We start from the raw sequence: 17926 nt of genomic DNA on the forward strand, positions 1-17926 counted from the left end.
CGTTGACACAGTCCTCGAAGCCGGAGCTCCGAGCGTGTCCTTCGACGACCTGAGCGTCGACGGCTTCGACGACTTCCTCTGAGCCGGAGCCTCAAGAAAGCCTGTTGACGCCCTCAACGCCTCAGACGTCGATGTCTTCCTCGAAGACATCACAGGTGCACACGGTCTCGAACGCGTCGAGGACCGGGACCTGGAACGGGTATGTCGAGAACGAGTCCCCTTGTCCGAACGGGACCTCTCCCGTGACTCGTGCCGACCACTCTTGCGAGCGGTGTCTCTCGACCTCTCACGACCGACCCCACTCGGGGGCGCGGACGGCTTAGCACCCTGCAGCCCATTCCTCCGGCGTCGCACGGCTGGTGGGGTAAGCGACGTGCCGGGCAGAGTCCTCCGAAGAGGACCTGGAAGACCACCGCTGTCGGCGCTTCCGAGAATGCCTCGAAGAGGACGAGAAGTGGCGAGACCGACTCCTAGAAGGAGACCCACGAGATTTCCGACGATGACACGGAGAGTCTCCTCTCGAGTCATCCGTCGAAAGCCCCGCAGACTTCGACTTCCGGGGCTTGGACACCCGACCTACCGACAACTTCTTACTTTCACGTAAGGCTTTGGACGTGAGCGACTGGCAGTCGATACAGTCATCCATGTCGTGGGCCTCCCCAAGGCACCAGAGGCAGGCGTCGTGCGAGTCCGTCACCGACATCTTGGACCCACACTCCCCGCACTTCTTGAAGCCCGGACGCGGGGTCGAAGACGAAGTAGAAGACATCTTCACACAAAGGATTTTCTCAAAAAAACAAACAGGTTCGAAGAACCGAGAAGAACAGAACTCCAAAGAGTCGAGGCGTTAACCGAGATTCACGAAGCAACACGTTCGCGGAAAAAACGGAACTGAGGCTACGGGTGTCGTGCGTCCTACTTATCACATCGGATGATGTCGGACGTCAGAGGAGGTCCTCGACGACGGCGCATCGACATCATTGACGCAGAAAAAAGTTTCCGAAGCAGCATAGCTGTGGTGATTACATGTCATAGATATGGAATACGTCGGAGGACCCAATTCCCTCGAAACAATATTACAGGGAAATTGTAACTATTATTCCCAAAGTAAGGAGGCATCAATATTTAAGCCTTATACCGACAAGCATTGCCAAAGCCGAGGAAGGGCAAATGTGGCAAATAGAAAATCATCAACAGTTGTTTGATATTGAGTTAAGAAATAAAGAGTGGCAGGAGAGAATTTATCCTAGTAAGAAGTATCAAGGAAGAGGATTATAACCTGCTTAGCCTGTGACAACTAAATCAGTGAACAAACAGCATCAATGTGTACTGTGTCCTTACTGAAGAAACTGTGAATCTTAATGTTTTTTAAAGTCAAAAGCGTTTAGAGTGCTGTAGAACACCTTACACAAAGTACTGGTAGTGTTTGGAGTTTTAGTCCGGGCAGGGGAGTACACCAGAACAGGGATTGTTAGTGGTAGTCATGGCAGGTTAGCAGACCAGGAAGAAGATATTAGTACTGCATTGTGGTTAAAGGTTACAAAGGCAAGAACGTGGCAAGACAACTGTGGTGTTTGATGAACTATGGTACAATCATTTGGATACAAGTGTTGTCTAAAGAAGAAAGTCATTCTGACAAATCATGATTATAAAACAAGAAGTGACAAATATTGCAACCTGAAGATACATACTTTTCTTTCGTTTTGTGAGAACTTTGGTGCATACCAAGCAACTATGTGAATAGAACTTGGCTATTTTAGAGGAACTTTATTCTTTGGAATCCAACCCAAGATACAAGGATATATTGGTATCAGGTTCATGGTGATTAGAAGGGTTGTTTCTGTTAAACTTGAGAAGCCATATATAACCTTTAAGTGTTAGGGACAGATTCTGTTGATCAGAGTGTTTTCCTTTAGTTTCATTTGGATAGGCAGGGAAATCCTCTTTAGGTCAGGGATAGAGAGGCGTTTATCACACCCTTTTGGATTAATAAAATGGCTAACTGTGAAAAGTCTTTACAGAGTTGTCTGCCTCGCCTTTCTGACCCCTCACAGTATTGAAGATATGGGAGTCAAACAATGACAAGAGGATGGACATAAGGATGACAAAAGGAAGGGATGGTTTCAATACGTGTAATGAAAAAGTTTAGCAGTCCCTGTATTTTATATTACCACATTCACAATCACCTTCTCATGATTTTGTTTTATAGTGGATTACCTTTATTATCTGTAGCTGAACCCCTTCGTCGGTCTGTGGGCCCTGAAAGCAGCCACATATTGTTTCAATGATTCTATCAATTAGTTTTTTGCCAGGTGTTGTGTTATCAGGTGCATTGCCAGTCAGATGCCCGTATGCAATGAGTTTCTAAAAAGGAAAAAAAACACAAAGTGGAATTAAGAAAAGAAATCTCAAATTCAAACATTTGACATGCTTTGTATGTACATTCCATGTAACATTCCATTTTGAAAAATACAATTAGAAACATACGTGATTACAGTAAAAGGACAAATACATGTTAGCTGCAGTGGGTTGGAGAAGGAGTCAGACTCTTTATGGACATTCCAATTCACTTTTGTTCAAATTATAAGAAAAAAGCCCATGTTTCCCTATTTCTATAGGGAGTTTCTGGAAGAACTAAAGAAAAGTCCTCAGTCCAAATCTAATTCTACCGGGCCCTACCCACTAAACTAACTTAAACAAGTCCAGGAGATTGGCTTGATGCTCCTGGTGTGCGAATATCCTCTGACAGTCTCTTTGCGTCAATGTCTCTATTCCTTGTACTGCTTGTCTAGCACGATCTTCTGTAATAGTCTTTCTTTATCCCTTGAACTAACTCTTGTAGCCCTTCTGCAACAGTCTTTGGTTTTGTATTCACTTTAGTGATGTATCCCTGACAACTTTCCTCGTGATATTTTCTCACATTCTTGTTGGAGGTTTTAGACCTCTCATAATCTATTGATCAAGGCATTCTTAGCTTGGCAGTGGTTTCTTCCCACTTTTTATTTCCACTCTCCTGGGTTCTCTCTTTGTAACTATCTTGTTCACTTGATAGTCTTGGCAGTCCTCCTATATTACAAGATTTCATAACTCAGTTTCTCCACTTTTCATCTTGGTGCTCCTTTAGAAATGTCCCTCCTTTATCAAGTCTTTGTTCTGAGTCTTCATAGACTTCCCAGAAAGGGTTATCCAATCTCCTCTTTAAGCTTCAAACAGTTCCAAATACACAGGTTTATATTAAGTAACTTGTCGTGAGTACTGGCACGAGTTTCACTTCTCACATTCGGCTGCCTCGATGGCCTCCTGCTTCTCCCGCTCTCCCAGTTACCTCTGTCGTGGAATGTTGCAGGCCACAATATTTGATCGGGTGATCCTCTTTGATACTGCCTTTCTGTTCCTTGGTTTCAGCACACTACCATTCTCGGCTTCCCTGCTGCCGTATACGGAGGTTGACTTAGAAAGCTGTCCACGTTCCCAGTTGCCTTCTCATTTTGTGTTTTCGTGGGTCTCCCATTCTCGGCTTCCCTTATGCCGTATACAGGGGTTAACGTCCAGAAGCTGTGAGCGCTTCCACTTGTCTTCTTTGATGGTCAAGGCATGTTTCGTCGGGGTGGCCTCACCACCACCCAATACAGGGCTCTGCTTTCCTGTTTCACAACTGCTCCTCCGTTGTTGGGTATGACAGCCCTCCAGCGTCTCCCTATGGCATTCTGCAGCTCTTTGAAAGTTGCAGGTTCTGCGACTCGTCTTAGGTCCGCCTCTCCAAGTTGTGCTCATGTCAGGGGGCTTCCCCGGCATAGGATACTCTCTGCTTCCCTGTGTTCCTCCATTTGTCCCAGTTAAGTATGCGTCTTCTCTTAAAGAGACATTCTCCATTCCTTTTCCGGGCTGGTTGGGTGCAGTATTACCTTCAGCCAAATATGCAGATGTCACAGTCTTTGTAGTAGACAGTCCCATGTATGCTGCTATTGCTGTGTGGCTTACAGAGTTCCTCAGAAGAACGGGAGTCCTTGTTCCCCTAAAGGAGAGCCTCTGCCAGTGAGGCCCCACTTGCCCAGACCCCTAGGGAAGGACTTGTGGAGGCTCCCCTTGGGGAGAAGGGACAAATACCTTTGATTTGTCACATAGCAAAAGCACAAACAATTAGTAGAATAATTAATTCCTACAGTGCCATGGTGTTCATACGCCCTGGGGACAGATCCATTACCAAACATAACAAAACTACGTTTTCAATCTTAAGTACCACCACATATCTTCTTGATCAAATGAGGTATCTAAAACATCTTGCAGAAAGTGTAGTTCACGTTCCTTTGCATGAAATAGTTTGTAAGGTCTCGCATCAGTTCTGTATTCTTCACATATGAAGACTTTATTTCCCTAGCTCTTCTGTGTGTGGTGATGTCAGACATTTATAGGGCTTTATGGATGTGGGCTCTCCAAAAGTAGGGATATGCCAGTGTTTTCTTGCATGACTACTGGTAAGAAACAACCCTCAGTTGGCTATATAAAACAACTAGCATAGTAGGTTAACAATCTGGTTAACAATTTGTGTCTGGCATTGTGCTACACTCCAATTAATGTGCATGCTCAGGTTACTAAATGAATGAACAATTTGGAATAGTTCAGGTCATGTTACTGTTCTTCAGTCCTGTTCACAACCTACCCATTACCAAATAAATCAATCCTTGATTTAAGCCTTACCCCACACAAATGTATGATTATTTAAAAACCTGAGATTATGTTATAGTGCTTTAAGTGGGATACGAAATAGAGGGGGAGGTCTCTGGAAAAGGGGCATGGCCAAATTGTGCTGGGCATGGAGGCAAGGGCATGCTAAATATACACCATTCGGCCCTATAAACATGTATTATGGTCACCCAGCATGGTTTAGATGATCTTATTGGCATCCATTCTGCAACCTTTTAAGTAAAACTCCCACTAGTTCAGTTTCCACAAACTGCTGCCTGTAAATACATCTTCATTCTGACCCAGTCGGAGTGTGCTTAATAGCTCTTATATGCTCATTTAAGCTTTTAGCTCGTCTTCCATCACCTCTACTTTGAAAATCTGTAGCTATTAACCCCATGCCCAGAAGGGCTACTAGTATGCACATATTTCCCATGGAGGCACAAGTCTTCTCAAACTAAATGATGCGTCTCCCAGTGACAGGTGCAGAAAACACGTATGGGGCCAAAGCGGAACATGCAGATAAGCGTCCTTCAGGGTAGTAAGCATTTTAGCAGGTGAAACCATTCTAAACTTCGTGGTGGGTAGGCGGGTTCAAGACTGTCCTCAGGCCTGTCATTTTTCCTGGGGACAGTAAAGAGCCTAGAATAAAACCACTTCGATAGCGGGACATAATATATAGCTCTCAACCCCCAAATGTTTAACGCTTACAGGAGAATCAATTCTGAACCTGCCCCATTCAAGGGATGAGAAGTGGATGGTTTGGGAGGGACAGCCTGTATACCTTGGATACCACTGACAATATCCAAAGGTCCTTCGCGACTTTGATCCATTCTGAAACAAAATTTAAAATCCTATCGCCTGGTGGGTGGACCCAGACGAACATATAATTTTAGCTTCTCCTCCCCCTGGGAGAGCGTGGTGCTGGATGGTCGAAAAAATCCTTGGTCGTAATGCGTGGTTTCTATCTAGGCACATCAGCGACCTATCACCTTGTCTCCATCTCGTTTCTAAGAATCCTCCGACCCCATTTGAGGTTCTAGATCTTGGAAAGCTGAAAGGCAAAACTCGAAGGTCTTTCGAGGATGTTTTGTGAAGACCAACAAAGAATAATAAAAGTTACTCACCGTAGTGACTACTTTACTCCTAGTCCATACTCCCCTTTCCTCCATACTTGTGGGACATTCACTCTTTGGGGACGGACCCGTTTGATTTTTGTCCTTCTTTTATTTGTACGCGGGGTACCGCCCATGGCCGTACCGCCGCCCTCCTAAGCTCTGCCCCGTGCATCGCCCTTCAGTCCTTTTTATCACCAGGTCTGGGAACATTTAAGCAATAATAGAGGATACTTTTTAGAGGGGACGGCGGGCGGGCATACGGAGGAAAGGGGACTATGGACGAGTTCACTCGTTCGATCGAAGTAAAATTTCAGGGCTCGCCTGACGTCTACGTGTAAGACTCTCGGCATCCGATGCCGGATTAGGAAAAAAGACAGGTAAGCAGATCGATTGATTCAAATGAAAATCGGTAACCACCTTAGGTAGGAAGGAAGGATGACTTTGAAGGACAACCTTATCCTTATGGAAAGTAAGGAACGGATGTTCCAAAGAAAGAGCTTGGTGCTCACTTACTTGCCTCGCCGATGTCACTGCGATCAGAAAAGCGACCTTCCAATAAAGGTATTTAGCATCGGTAGTGGCCATGGGTTCAAACGGTTTACAGCATAACGCACCGAGGACCACATTCAAATCCTATTTGGCAAGAGGGGTGTGCACAGACGGGAAGAGATTAAAAAGACCTGCAAAATGGCTTTTAATGACCGCATTAGTTGGTGAAAAGGAACAGCTGTCCGTAGACAGGTAGGCCGCAATGGCAGATAAGTAAGTCCTGCAAGACAAGACATGAATGCCCGAAACTGCGAGGTAAGACACAAATGATAGAACAGTGTCAACTGTTGCGTGCCTGCGGTCAAGCTGCTTTACTAAGCCCCAGTGGCAAAAACAGAGCCATTTGCTCCTATATTGAGCCCTCATAGAAGGTTTTCTGGCTGCTTGGATAATGCGCATGTTGTCCTCCGACAAATTAAACTCCGCCAAAGATCTGAATTCAGGCACCAGTCCGCCAAGCTGAATGACTATGGGTAGGGTTGCCACAGCTGGTGCTCGTTCTGGTGAAGAAGGTCGGGAATCAGTGGCAATCTGATCGTGGAAGAATCGACAGATGCTGAAGTTCCGGAAACCAGTATATGGCTGGCCACCAAGGAGCTATGAAAAGGAGAGTGCAATTTGATGCACTCCTGAGCTTGCAGAGTGACTGATGAATCAGAGGCAGTGGAGGAAAGGCATAAGCCTTCATGTTGTGCCACAGAATCTCGAGAACGTCTCCCAGGGAGGACGCCCCAAGTCAGTCTCTGAATACATACAGAGGAAGTTTCCTGTTTGTAAAAGTCACAAAGAGGTCCACTTCTGGACTGCTACATTGGTGAAAAATGTTGGAGAGAACATCGCTGTTCAGCTCCCACTCGCAACTGGCTGACGACTGGCAGCTGAGAGTCTGGAGTTACATTGATGTGACCTAGGATGTGTACCGCCAGGAGCCAAACGTTGTGCTGGATGGCCCAGTCCCAGATTTGTATGGCAAGGTTCACAAGGAGAGGTGACTTGTTGCCACCCTGCTTGTTGATGTAAAACATCGCCACAGAATTGTCTGTGCAAACAGGGACTACCTTGTTGGTGATGGACGGTTGAAAAGCTTTGAGAGCCAGGAACACAGCCAGGAGTTCCAGATAATTGATATGCAACAGCCTGTCCTGAGGCGTCCAAAGGTGGAATACCTTGAGGTGACAGCTTCGCTGCTCAACCCAGAAGGAAGAAGTCCGTGTTCACCGTCACTTGTGGGCAGGGTTCCTGGGAGGAGGCCCCCACTGAAAGGTTCTTGGTCGAAGACCACCATTATAGATCCACCCTCATGCAGGATGGAACTGGGATTATCTTGGAATTCGGGTCCAAAGCCTGAGACCAAAAGCTCCGATGAGCCATCTGAGTACGCCTCATCTTCAGAGGTGCAAGAGGAAGGGCTAGCACGCAAGAAGCCATGAGGCCCAGAAGTTTTTGGAACCACCAAGCCGTCATGTGCGAAGACTGGAGAAAGAGCTGACACGTGGTTGATAGGTCTGCCAACCTGTCTGCCGTTAGAGCACCTTGGTACTGACTGTATTCCAACAGAAACCCAAGAAAATCAGGTCTTGAAAGGTAAGCACCCAGTGGTGACAGATAGGTCCTGGAAGTGTCCACGAAGCCACAAGGCCCAGGATAAACCAAAGGATGTGATCCAAAGATGTCACCAATGGACGCTTTTGCATGTCAATACACTAGTGTCAAAATCTGATCCACTTACTTTTGTACTGAACCTTGTAGTCTTTTTCTGGGCTGCTTGAAGAATCTCCAGGTTTTCTTCTGAAATTCCAGATGACCGAGGGCTCTGACCTCTGGAACTTTGCTGCCAAGCTCAACAACTGTGGGAAGGGGTGAAGGATCCTCTGCTCCTCCAGAGACAGCAGGTGTGGACAAACCCGAATGGAGATCGAGGACACTTTGGCCAAGGTCACCAAATCCGAGAACCACAATCTGATGCAATGATTACCAGAGAACAGAATGATGCTTCCTGAAACTTGCAGAGAGCCCTATGCAGTAAAAGAACAGGAGGATAAGTATATGCTTTTATGCCGTCCAATGCAATTTCCAGTGAATCCCCAAGGGAATCCACTCCCTATCCCCATCTGAATGCATAAATGGGAAAGAGTTTGTTGAGACTGGTGGCAAAGAGGTCCATTTGGGCAGACTCCCACTGTGAGAAAAGGTTCTCAGCCACCTGTCGAAGAAGCTGCCACTTGTGGTTGGCTTCGGCCAGACGGCTCAATCGATCCGCTTCCACATTTGTCGCTTCCGGCAGGTGAAGGGCTTAAAGCCACATCCCTTGAGCGACAGCCCATTACCATATCTGAAATGCCAAAAGTAACAAAGAAGGGGGATTTGGTCCTCTCCCCCAGTTTGTTGATGTAAAACATTGAGACAGAATTGTCCGTTCTGATGGGCACAGTCTTGCCCTGGGTATTAGGGAGAAAGGCTCTCAATGCTAGAAAAATGGCTTTCAGCTCCAGATAGCTGATGTGCCAAGGATGGTCTTCCCCCCAACCACAGGTCAAAGATTTGAAGATGGTTAATTGTCACCACCACCCCCCACCCCAGTCCAACAGGGAAGAATCTGTGGTTATAATCGTCTGTGGAGAGGGTTCTCGGAAGGGAACCCCAAGCAAGTGATTCTGAGGATTGGACCACCACACCAAATCCTGAACCAATTCTTGAGGGATCGGTATATCACACGACTGCTGGTACTGCGCTTGAGACCATGAACTTTGGAGCATTAGCAGTGCTCTCTGCATCTTCAATCAGGCTAGAGGAACGGCCTGAACACATGATGCCATGAGACCCACCTGTCTCTTGAACCACCAACCACTGATACTGTTTTTACTGGTAGTCGGACTGACCGACCCAATACCTGAGAAACTTCAGATGAGGGAGCCAGATAGGGATGTGTAATGTGGCGAGTGAGAAGAAGGACGTAGACACTTTGTGGACATGGTTCACATGTTTGTTATTAAATTAAGATTAAGAGATCTAACTTGCCCTATCTTTATGGTTGGTCCCTGCCGATATTTCTAAGGTGCTTGTCAGTTAGTCGTGAATGTCCAAAAGGGAAGAAAAGTATGCTATCTAAAACTACCCTAACTGACCATACCACTATGAAAGCTAACATATATGGAGAAGGACTATTCTCCTGACGTTACTTCTAGTACTAGTCTGTAAGATTCTTTACCAATAGGTAGTCCTCAAATAGTCTCTCGTGATCTCTTAGATCAGTCTCTGTAACTCAAGTGTGGTCTGGAGTTTTCCCTTCTTCTTAGGAGTCCCTTTTGGGGATCTCCTACAAACTATAAATCCCTGGTTGTTGTCTGCAGCATATCGTGGGAAGACCTTATTACTCAGATAGTATTTTTTCCTCCTGGCCAATGCTCAGCTTACTTTGGACTACTGGACGCTTTACTTGCTTCACTTGTCTAGATTCTCTAAACTCTTGCTCAAAATATTTGCTCCTTTTGATATTCTTTTCTAGTACAAATATCTAGTGGCTTTCCCTTTTTCCCGGGGTATTGTTTTTCTTGCATTCCTATAGTTTATGTTAATTTGCTTTAAGAGCAACTGTCTCGTCACTGCTACTTAGACGAGTTTTGTTGCAAGATATACTGATCCCTTCTCAGCCTCCCATTATTCCAGTTGTCCCCGTTACCTTCTACTGTGAAGGAGAACGCCTTCGAGAGCCTTGTTCCTTTGTGACCTTTTCTCAGTTTTCGAACCGCCGTTGCCTGACCTTTGTCTGCATGTTCCTTCTCACTGTCTCTTCTCTCTCCGGTGTCCCCGTCTTCCGACGAGGGTTCGGAGACCTTGCGGCTTTCGATGCGTGGTGGTATTGGCGATTAATGTATGACCAGCTGCCCACCATGGGCCTTCCGTGGTCTCGCCACCACCTTCCTCTGGGCTCCTGCCCTGCTGTTTTCTCGGGTTGGGGTTGCGCCATAGCTTCAGCGTCTCAGTCTCTTCAGGCTTTAGCCTTGCTGGTTTCTTGTGCTGGAGTCCCAGCTTGCATTATCGGGTGAGCTTCAAACTCGCAGGCTTTCTGGCTTGTGCTTCTCTGCCTCTCTCACTGTGATTCATCAAGTCCAAGTTATTCAACATCCTCGCCCCAGTAGATTAGCCATTTGTAATTAAAGGGACATATTACTTTTCTGTAAGATATTGGCATCTATTAGAACTTTCTTCATCCCAGTCATGGTATTTAAAAGTTTTTGGTATTGTGGCTCATGCCATGTAGACCACAGTGTATGCAGCTTTAGGGAGTTTCTCACGGGAACAGGAGTTCTTGTCCCCTAAGGGGGCTGGGAGGGGAAGTCTTGTCCAGTGACGTCCCACTTCTCTCAACACTTACAGATTGAGAGGGCGTTGAGGAGTGGGTTCACCTCCCTAGCCTCACAGGAACAAATTCCCTTGATATGTCACAGTAAGTATGCATCCTTCAGATACACTTCATAGATTCAATCTCCCTGCCGTAGAGTAGAATGGATCTGAGCCAGCGTGATCATCTTGAATTTCTGAAGGGAAAAATTGAAATTTGTCAAGTCCTGGATGGTGTGCAGGCCTGCCTGGTTAGACTATGGCACCGTAAACAGGCGACAGTAAAAACACTGGCTGATTTCTGAACTTGGCACTGCCTCTATGGCTTTCATCTGCAGGAGTTTCAAAATGTCATGCCTTAGAGTGGAAGACCCAACCTGGCTTACAGGAGGGCAAGAAGGAGGGAAGAGAGGTAAAGAATGTCTGTATACCTTGCTGGTTACCAACAACACCCAAGTGTCTGAGGTAAAGGTCCTCTAGGCCTCTACATGAAGGAAACTTCTGTGGGACTGGGCAACCTCATAACTGAGGACTTGTCAGTGGACAGAGACAAAGTGCTAAATGAGGCAGGAAAGGTGAGTACTTGGTGATCTGTCCTGCAGCCTCGCTTTGGGGTTTTCGAAGCCTCGGAAAACCGAAGAAAGATCTAGACAGAGATTCCACTTTATAGGCAGATTATGGCTTGGCTGTTGACAGCTTGGTTAAAACTGACAATGATTTGGCCATAGGCGTGCTCACCTTCTTGGACAGCTCCTTGTCTGTGGAGCTATGGAAACGATCTTTACCATCAAATAAGACCTTATCCTGGACTTCCTTTGCAAACTTAGTGGCACAAAACCATGCCTATCTGCATGCATCCACCCAGATAGCTACTCCTTTTGAAGGAGTGTCAACATGACGGACGACTGTCTCCAGAAGATCCTGGGCGATCATTCGGGCATCATCCAAGCCCCCTTAAACTGTTCCAAATGCTCTGGGGGTTAGAACTTTCCAGATTTCACCAGATCCTTCCATAGCCTCTGGTTCACTGCAGCTGAAACCACTGTCGCGTTTGCCTGCCTTAATTGCATTGCGGAATTGGCAAAGCCCTTCCCCACCCTCCCCAGGGTTCCAGAACCGGATCTTCTTTGCTCAAAATCTGAGGAGGAGGAGGAAGACGCAGAGGATGGCCTTGAAAACATAGTAGCTACCGCCACTATCAAGGAAGGCGGTTGGGGGCAAGAGGATAGGGTAATGTGAGGTGTCAGGAATGCGAGAGGAGAGGCAAACACAGGGTATTCATGATTTCAACCAAAGACTTCTATTGACGGAAAAAGGTGGCAGAATGCCTTTCTAGCCCTATTAGAAGAACAAGTTACTTACCCATGGTAACGTTCTTTCGACTGTATGTTCCTCCAACTTATTCCTTATCGTTGATATTTCCGTATCCAGCTTGCTGCTTTGGAAAACTTTTTTCAGTAGAGGGCACTGCACGTCGATGACTGTCGAGTCGATGTCCCTCGAAGGCCTCGGTCTCGATGTCGACATCATCAGTGGTATAAATAGTTGCGCATAGTGTCCGTTGCTCAGTTCCGTTTTGAAGAGTTAGGTATTGTGTAGGATGAGACAGCTACTACCCTTGAGGGGACACAGACTGTAGCTACAAGGGAAGTTTTCATGCGGGGAAGGATGGGAGGGACGATAAGAATACGTGGGAAGAACATCCAGTCGAAAGAACGTTACCATTGGTAAGTAACTTGTTCTTTGAATGAATTGTGTGCACGTATTCCTCATCTTTGACAGACTCCCAAAGCAGTAAAGTATAAAGGAGGAGGGAGTAACATTTTTATCCTTTAAGTATGCACATAATGCAATACTGCCTTTCTAAATTTTTTTTATTTTTTTAATTAAATTCAAATGATATGGTTCAAATTTTAAACCTTTCATCTTTTGTACAGTCAGGAAAAGGAAAGATCTTATTCCATTTAGTTTTTCCGATTAAGTTCAAATAACGTGTTTAAAAATCTGACATTTGTGAAAATGTCTTTCTTTGTGCCACCATAGAGAAATTTGGCCCATCAGTCTTCAAATGAGAGTTTTATTGTCGAGGATAGATACATGTCTCTAATATGTGATTTTGTGTCATCCAGTGCCGGGCATGAAGTGACAATATGCTATAATGTTTCAAGTTAGTTTGATTGTTTGCAGAAACGACAGAAGGAATTGTCTTTTGGTACAAGTTGCCTAATTAATAATAGTTTAATGTTTCAAGTTTGTTTGATTGTTTGCAGAAACGACAGAAGGAATTATCTTTTGGTACAAGTTGCCTAATTAATAATAGTTCTCATGTTGGCATCAAATTCAGTCGAAAACGTAGGACGGTATCTCTGACAGAAGCAGATGGGAAACGTTGTAGATATAACGGAAGACAGTTTAGTGGGTGCGCGTCCAATTTACATTCCAGATTGAGTTTGAATTGTGTTTTGGCGTTGATGGTCGATATCCAATCATTACGAGCAAATTTTTTTCCCGCTTTTTCTGGGCGCTGGATTAACAGTTCTGTTGATATATCTGCCGTTATTCTAGTATTTTCCATGTGTTTTTTCCAAATCTGCAATGCAGTTGCTTGAGTTGTACAGTCTTTTTGCTGGAATATATGTAGCGCCGGGATATGCGAGTCAGAGATGATTTTTCTGTATAGATCTAGCTTTCGCCATGTGTAAAGTGAGGTGAGGGACTGAAGTGCCAGTTCGTATCGAATGCGAGCCATCTGAACGATTGAGGTAATGAAAGAACTTTCCTCCAAAACGTACCTTCAAGACGCAGCCATATTGATCTATCGATGTTGATCATAGATTCACTTCCATAGAGAAGAATTGCAGTGACTTTTTGCCTATAGAATGTTATGATTGGCTGTAATGTGAATTTTCCATGTTTCAGATGTAGAAAACGACCTTGGCGGGCTAGTGATAGAGTTTTCGCCAATAAATAGCTAGACCAATTTGTTTCAGTGGGTGATTGATTTACCCAAATCCCCAAATATTTAACTGTTGTCTCTTGTTCAAGGGGTAAATTATATAGTAGAAATGGGATGGAGCTAAGAGCATCACTTTTGATTTGTGTGCGTTTAATTCCAGTTGATTTGTCTTCATATAAGCTTCTAATTTTAGCCAAGCTGATTGGAGACCTCTTGGGGTTTGTGAACACAGAACGATATTGTCTGCGTACATAATGCAGGCGATGGTTGTTGCATTTACTTTTGGTGGATTTGACTGTGGTGAGTTTGTCTCAATTTCATAATCTGATGTGAATAGGTTGCCGCAAGTGGGCAGCCTTGTTTGAGTCCATTGTAGGTGGGTATGGAATCTGTTACTGTACCATCTTGTGATAGTCTAACTCTGATCGATGTTTTCCCGTAGAGTAGCTTTATTGGTTCCAAGACGTCATTTGGACAGCCCCATTTCCGTAATTTCGACCAGAGGTGTGATCTATTAACTAGGTCAAATGCGAGTTTGAGATCCATGAAGGCTGTATATATTTGCCTTTTATTATGGATGGCCTCCTGTTTCAGCAGATTGAGTAAGAGTAGATTGATGTTGGTTCCAACATGTTTAACAAAACCAGTTTGTCTAGTTGCATGTATGTTAGCAAACATTTTCCCTAGTGGGACTAAAAGGGCGATGGGTCTATAGTTGGAAGGGTCTTTTGTGTTGGTTTTGTTGATTGTTTTAAAGATGTGGGAGGAGATAGCTGTCCAGATGGTTTTGTTAGCTTTAATTAGTTCATTTGAGAGGCCATACAGTCCCGGAGCACTTGAGGGGTTTAAGTTTGTAATGGCTTTCTCTATATCTTCCAGCTGCCATGAAAAGGTCCAAAAGGTGGTGTTGGGTTGAGTCTTGTGTATCAGAGTTGGAGGTACTGTTATAGAGGTTCTGAAAATGTATTTTCCATCCCTGTTCGTCGACGTCTGTTGACATCTTATCTACCGAAGTTGTTTGCGGTTTGAGTAGTTTCCATAAGTCTCTTGTATTACGGTTATTGAGAGCGAGCAGCATTTTTTCAGCATCATTTTGACCTTGAAGAGCTCTATTGGATCTCATCGAGTTTTTGTACTGTTTTAGTAATCTTATTTTGTCACGGTTCATGTGTGGCATCCACTGTACTTTTTTTTATGTTACTTCTCAATTTCTTTTTTTTTTTCTGCTACTATAGTCGAATAAACATGTGTATGAAGATGGTTCTTATGGGTATTGGATGTTCTAATTAGTTTAAACGGAACCAATAGTTGTGGGTAGTTTAGCCGTTTGTCGTCTGTCATGGTTGTCGAAGTAATTTGATCCGCTAGTATCGTCAAAGAATGATGAGATCTTCAGTCTATTCTGACCCGAATTTAGAACTAGTTCAGGAAGATTTAATTTTGTTTTCAGAGGATTGAACATTTTCCACATGATTGTCATTAGTGTATGGTCGCTGTTATCTGTTTTTATATTTTATATCTGTATAAGCTTTGATGCGATCTGGTTCGGTGTAGAGATGTAATCGATGATGGTGCCGAATGAGCATCGGGTCCATGTATTCAAAGGCTTGTTGGGTTGAGTGTCAAGGAAGTGCACTCTGACGAGGCCCCTGGTAAACATTTTTTTCAGCCATCGTCGAGCTTGTGTGGACATACTGTTTGGTTTTAGCTCTGTCCCTGCACTATCAGAGATGTCAATTCAAATCCCCACATACTATTGGTTGGATGTTTGGATATTTTAGGATAATTTCATCTATACAAGTAAAGAGTTTATCGATATACAAGTCATCAGCAATTGCCAATGGATTCCAGTAGGTATTGAGCATTCCAAATGTATCGTAGGTTGAATTTGTCTTTGTCTTCGCTGCGTGAAGTATACGGGATTTGGATCCAGTCATTTATTTTCATTGAGTCCATGATTGTAAGATTACTGGTCGCTTTGATGAGGGGCATTAAGCCTGCAGATGGTCGTCCTCTTTTGTTCTTTATTGCTGGAACCATCATAGTTGTGTATCCATTACAGATTGGCTGTAATGTGATCCATGATTCTTGGATACAGATGTCGTCGTATCGAGAAAGATCATGTGTCTGGTTGCGAAAGAGATGTCCATGTCCTCAAGTGTTCCAGGAGCACAGTGAAATTTCAGATCTGGAAGGTTGCAATGGTGGTTATTGAGTAGAGTCCGCGCTCTCTGAAGTTGTTAGTTGTGACCATGCCATTATCCTCCATATGTGATGCTCAGTGTGGTCTGAGTATTTAGAGGAGATTTTAGGGTCTTCTTGGTGGATATTTTCCATCTGCCAGTCGTATTTATTGGTATTATTGTCTCTTGGTCTCCTGCAATGGTTATCTGTCTGATAGTCTTGTTTTTTCGAATGGCCTTTTCTTTCCAGAATTTTTTCCATCTGCGTTTCATTTTTAGGATCCACGTGTTGTATATGAAGTCCCAGTATATTTAAATTAGTTTGTTCTTTCATAATCCGCTCCTTTACGTTGGTAGATATAAGAAGTAAATAAATTTGGTCCAAATAGTTTTCCCCCACAAATTCCACTGTCAGGATCTCTTGTGTTGTAATATTTTGTAGTTGTGGTATGGCTCTGAAGAGGCGTAGAACATTTGTTCTGTTCAGTATCAGCTTCCGAGTGTCAACTTCTGTCCGTTTCAAATATACCGCCCGTGACATTTTACTTTTTCTCGGATTAACAAAGATTGGCTGTGTTAATACTGCAGTTGGCAGATTTTCTTTTTTAAAGGAAGTGTTGAGTCTGAGGTACAATGAAACAGTCAGAAATCAGGTCTACTTCATCTGCAACCAGCGTAGTGTTTGATATGTCTTCAAACGATAGACTCATTTGGGAGTCCTGTTGAGATTCGGTTTGCGAGTATTCGTCCACAATCATGAGTGAAGTGAGTGATCACTCAGCTGTATTTGTGCTTCCTCTGAGATGTCTATGTCATTGTCGAGATGTTGCGATTGGTTTAGTAAATCATTCATTTGTCCATCGTCAGACGTTTCTGCCATCTTGTTATCTCTGTGAGGTGTCGAAGTTCTAGCTTCGGCTGGAGTTTCAGTTTGAGTAGTGGGGATGGATGGCCCGACTAGATTTTTCACTAATGGCTTCTGGAGCACTGGTTTGGGTGTCGTCAAGTTTCAGAGGAAGGCTCTAGAGCCAGTTTGTCTTTTTTTTTTTTGTCCTTTTGGGTTTGGGACAGAGGGCAGAAAAGTGGGATAGGTGCTTGCCAATGAAATAGAATTGTTTTCATTATTTTGAGTTTGAGGGTTTGAAGTTCGTATAGAAGTCATCGGGGTTAAGATCTACTTGCATTGGAGGTATATTAACAGAGGTTCCAGCAGTTTTATCTTTGCTTGCCATCTCATTCACTGATTGTGAAAGACCTTGTAGGTTCTCATTCAATTGTAGATTGCTTGGGTGATTCATAGAGGTCATCATGGTAATTAAAGCAGAAGTGAGCTGTGTGTTATCTGCTCGATCTTTTCTGGCGATGTCCGACAGCCGGGATTGCCACATTTTGCTGGTTTCTGCCTCATGACCCAAACGGTCCTGGATTTTGTGAACAAAAGATTCTATATAGATCTGTTTTGCATGAATAAGGGCAAGGAGTGTTGCGTGATCTTTAATCGCATCTACGCATGCTTCTTGCATTTTTAAGAATGGTATCATTGTCTGAGAGGTTACCGCTATTAGCATATTTTGAAGGTCTTGCATAGTAGTTGGAATGGTGGCATGTTGCCTGTTGAATGCGAGGAGTCGGTGTTCAGAGACATCTGTGGTTTTCTCTCATGTATCAACGAGAGGACTTGGTTGCCTGAGTGGTGAAATTTGTCTCTTGAGGTTTGGTCTCGGAGCCTCTGTGTTGGATGGACAAAGTTTGGAAAGGCCGTCTAGATGACATGATTGTGGCATGGGAGACGAAGTTTCGTAAGTTGAGTGGCCAAACACTTCTTTGCGCTTTTCCTGATTTGCCAAAAGTGCTTCGATCTCAATCATGTCCAAGGATAAACGGGCAATCCTTGGGTTTCGTTGGGCTGTAGGTGAGTTTGCTATATCTCGTGATAAACGTTTGCTTTCGTAAAGTGATTGCCATCGTCTTTTTGTCAAGGCTGCTTTATCTCGCTGTGAAATTGACGGAGTGAATTGTGTATTAGCTTCTGGATTCCAGTTTGGAAGAGAGGAGTAACTGGTTTGTGGTGTTGCAGCATTGCCTTGGTTTTGTAG

General features: G+C 44.3%; 1 protein-coding gene across 1 annotated transcript in view; it reads right to left on the reverse strand.

Annotated features, from left to right (window-relative positions):
- ARFGEF1 (ARF guanine nucleotide exchange factor 1) overlaps positions 1–17926 on the reverse strand; it is a 1973034-nt gene that overhangs the window by 1651282 nt on the left and 303826 nt on the right. Inside the window, exon 4 of the mRNA XM_069621149.1 lies at positions 2218–2364. Coding sequence (XP_069477250.1) covers positions 2218–2364 — 147 coding nt within the window. The remainder of the gene's footprint in view (positions 1–2217; positions 2365–17926) is intronic.

Source organism: Ambystoma mexicanum, chromosome 5q, assembly GCF_040938575.1.
Source record: "Ambystoma mexicanum isolate Mex_15411 chromosome 5q, UKY_AmexF1_1, whole genome shotgun sequence".
NCBI classification, from domain to species: domain Eukaryota; kingdom Metazoa; phylum Chordata; class Amphibia; order Caudata; family Ambystomatidae; genus Ambystoma; species Ambystoma mexicanum.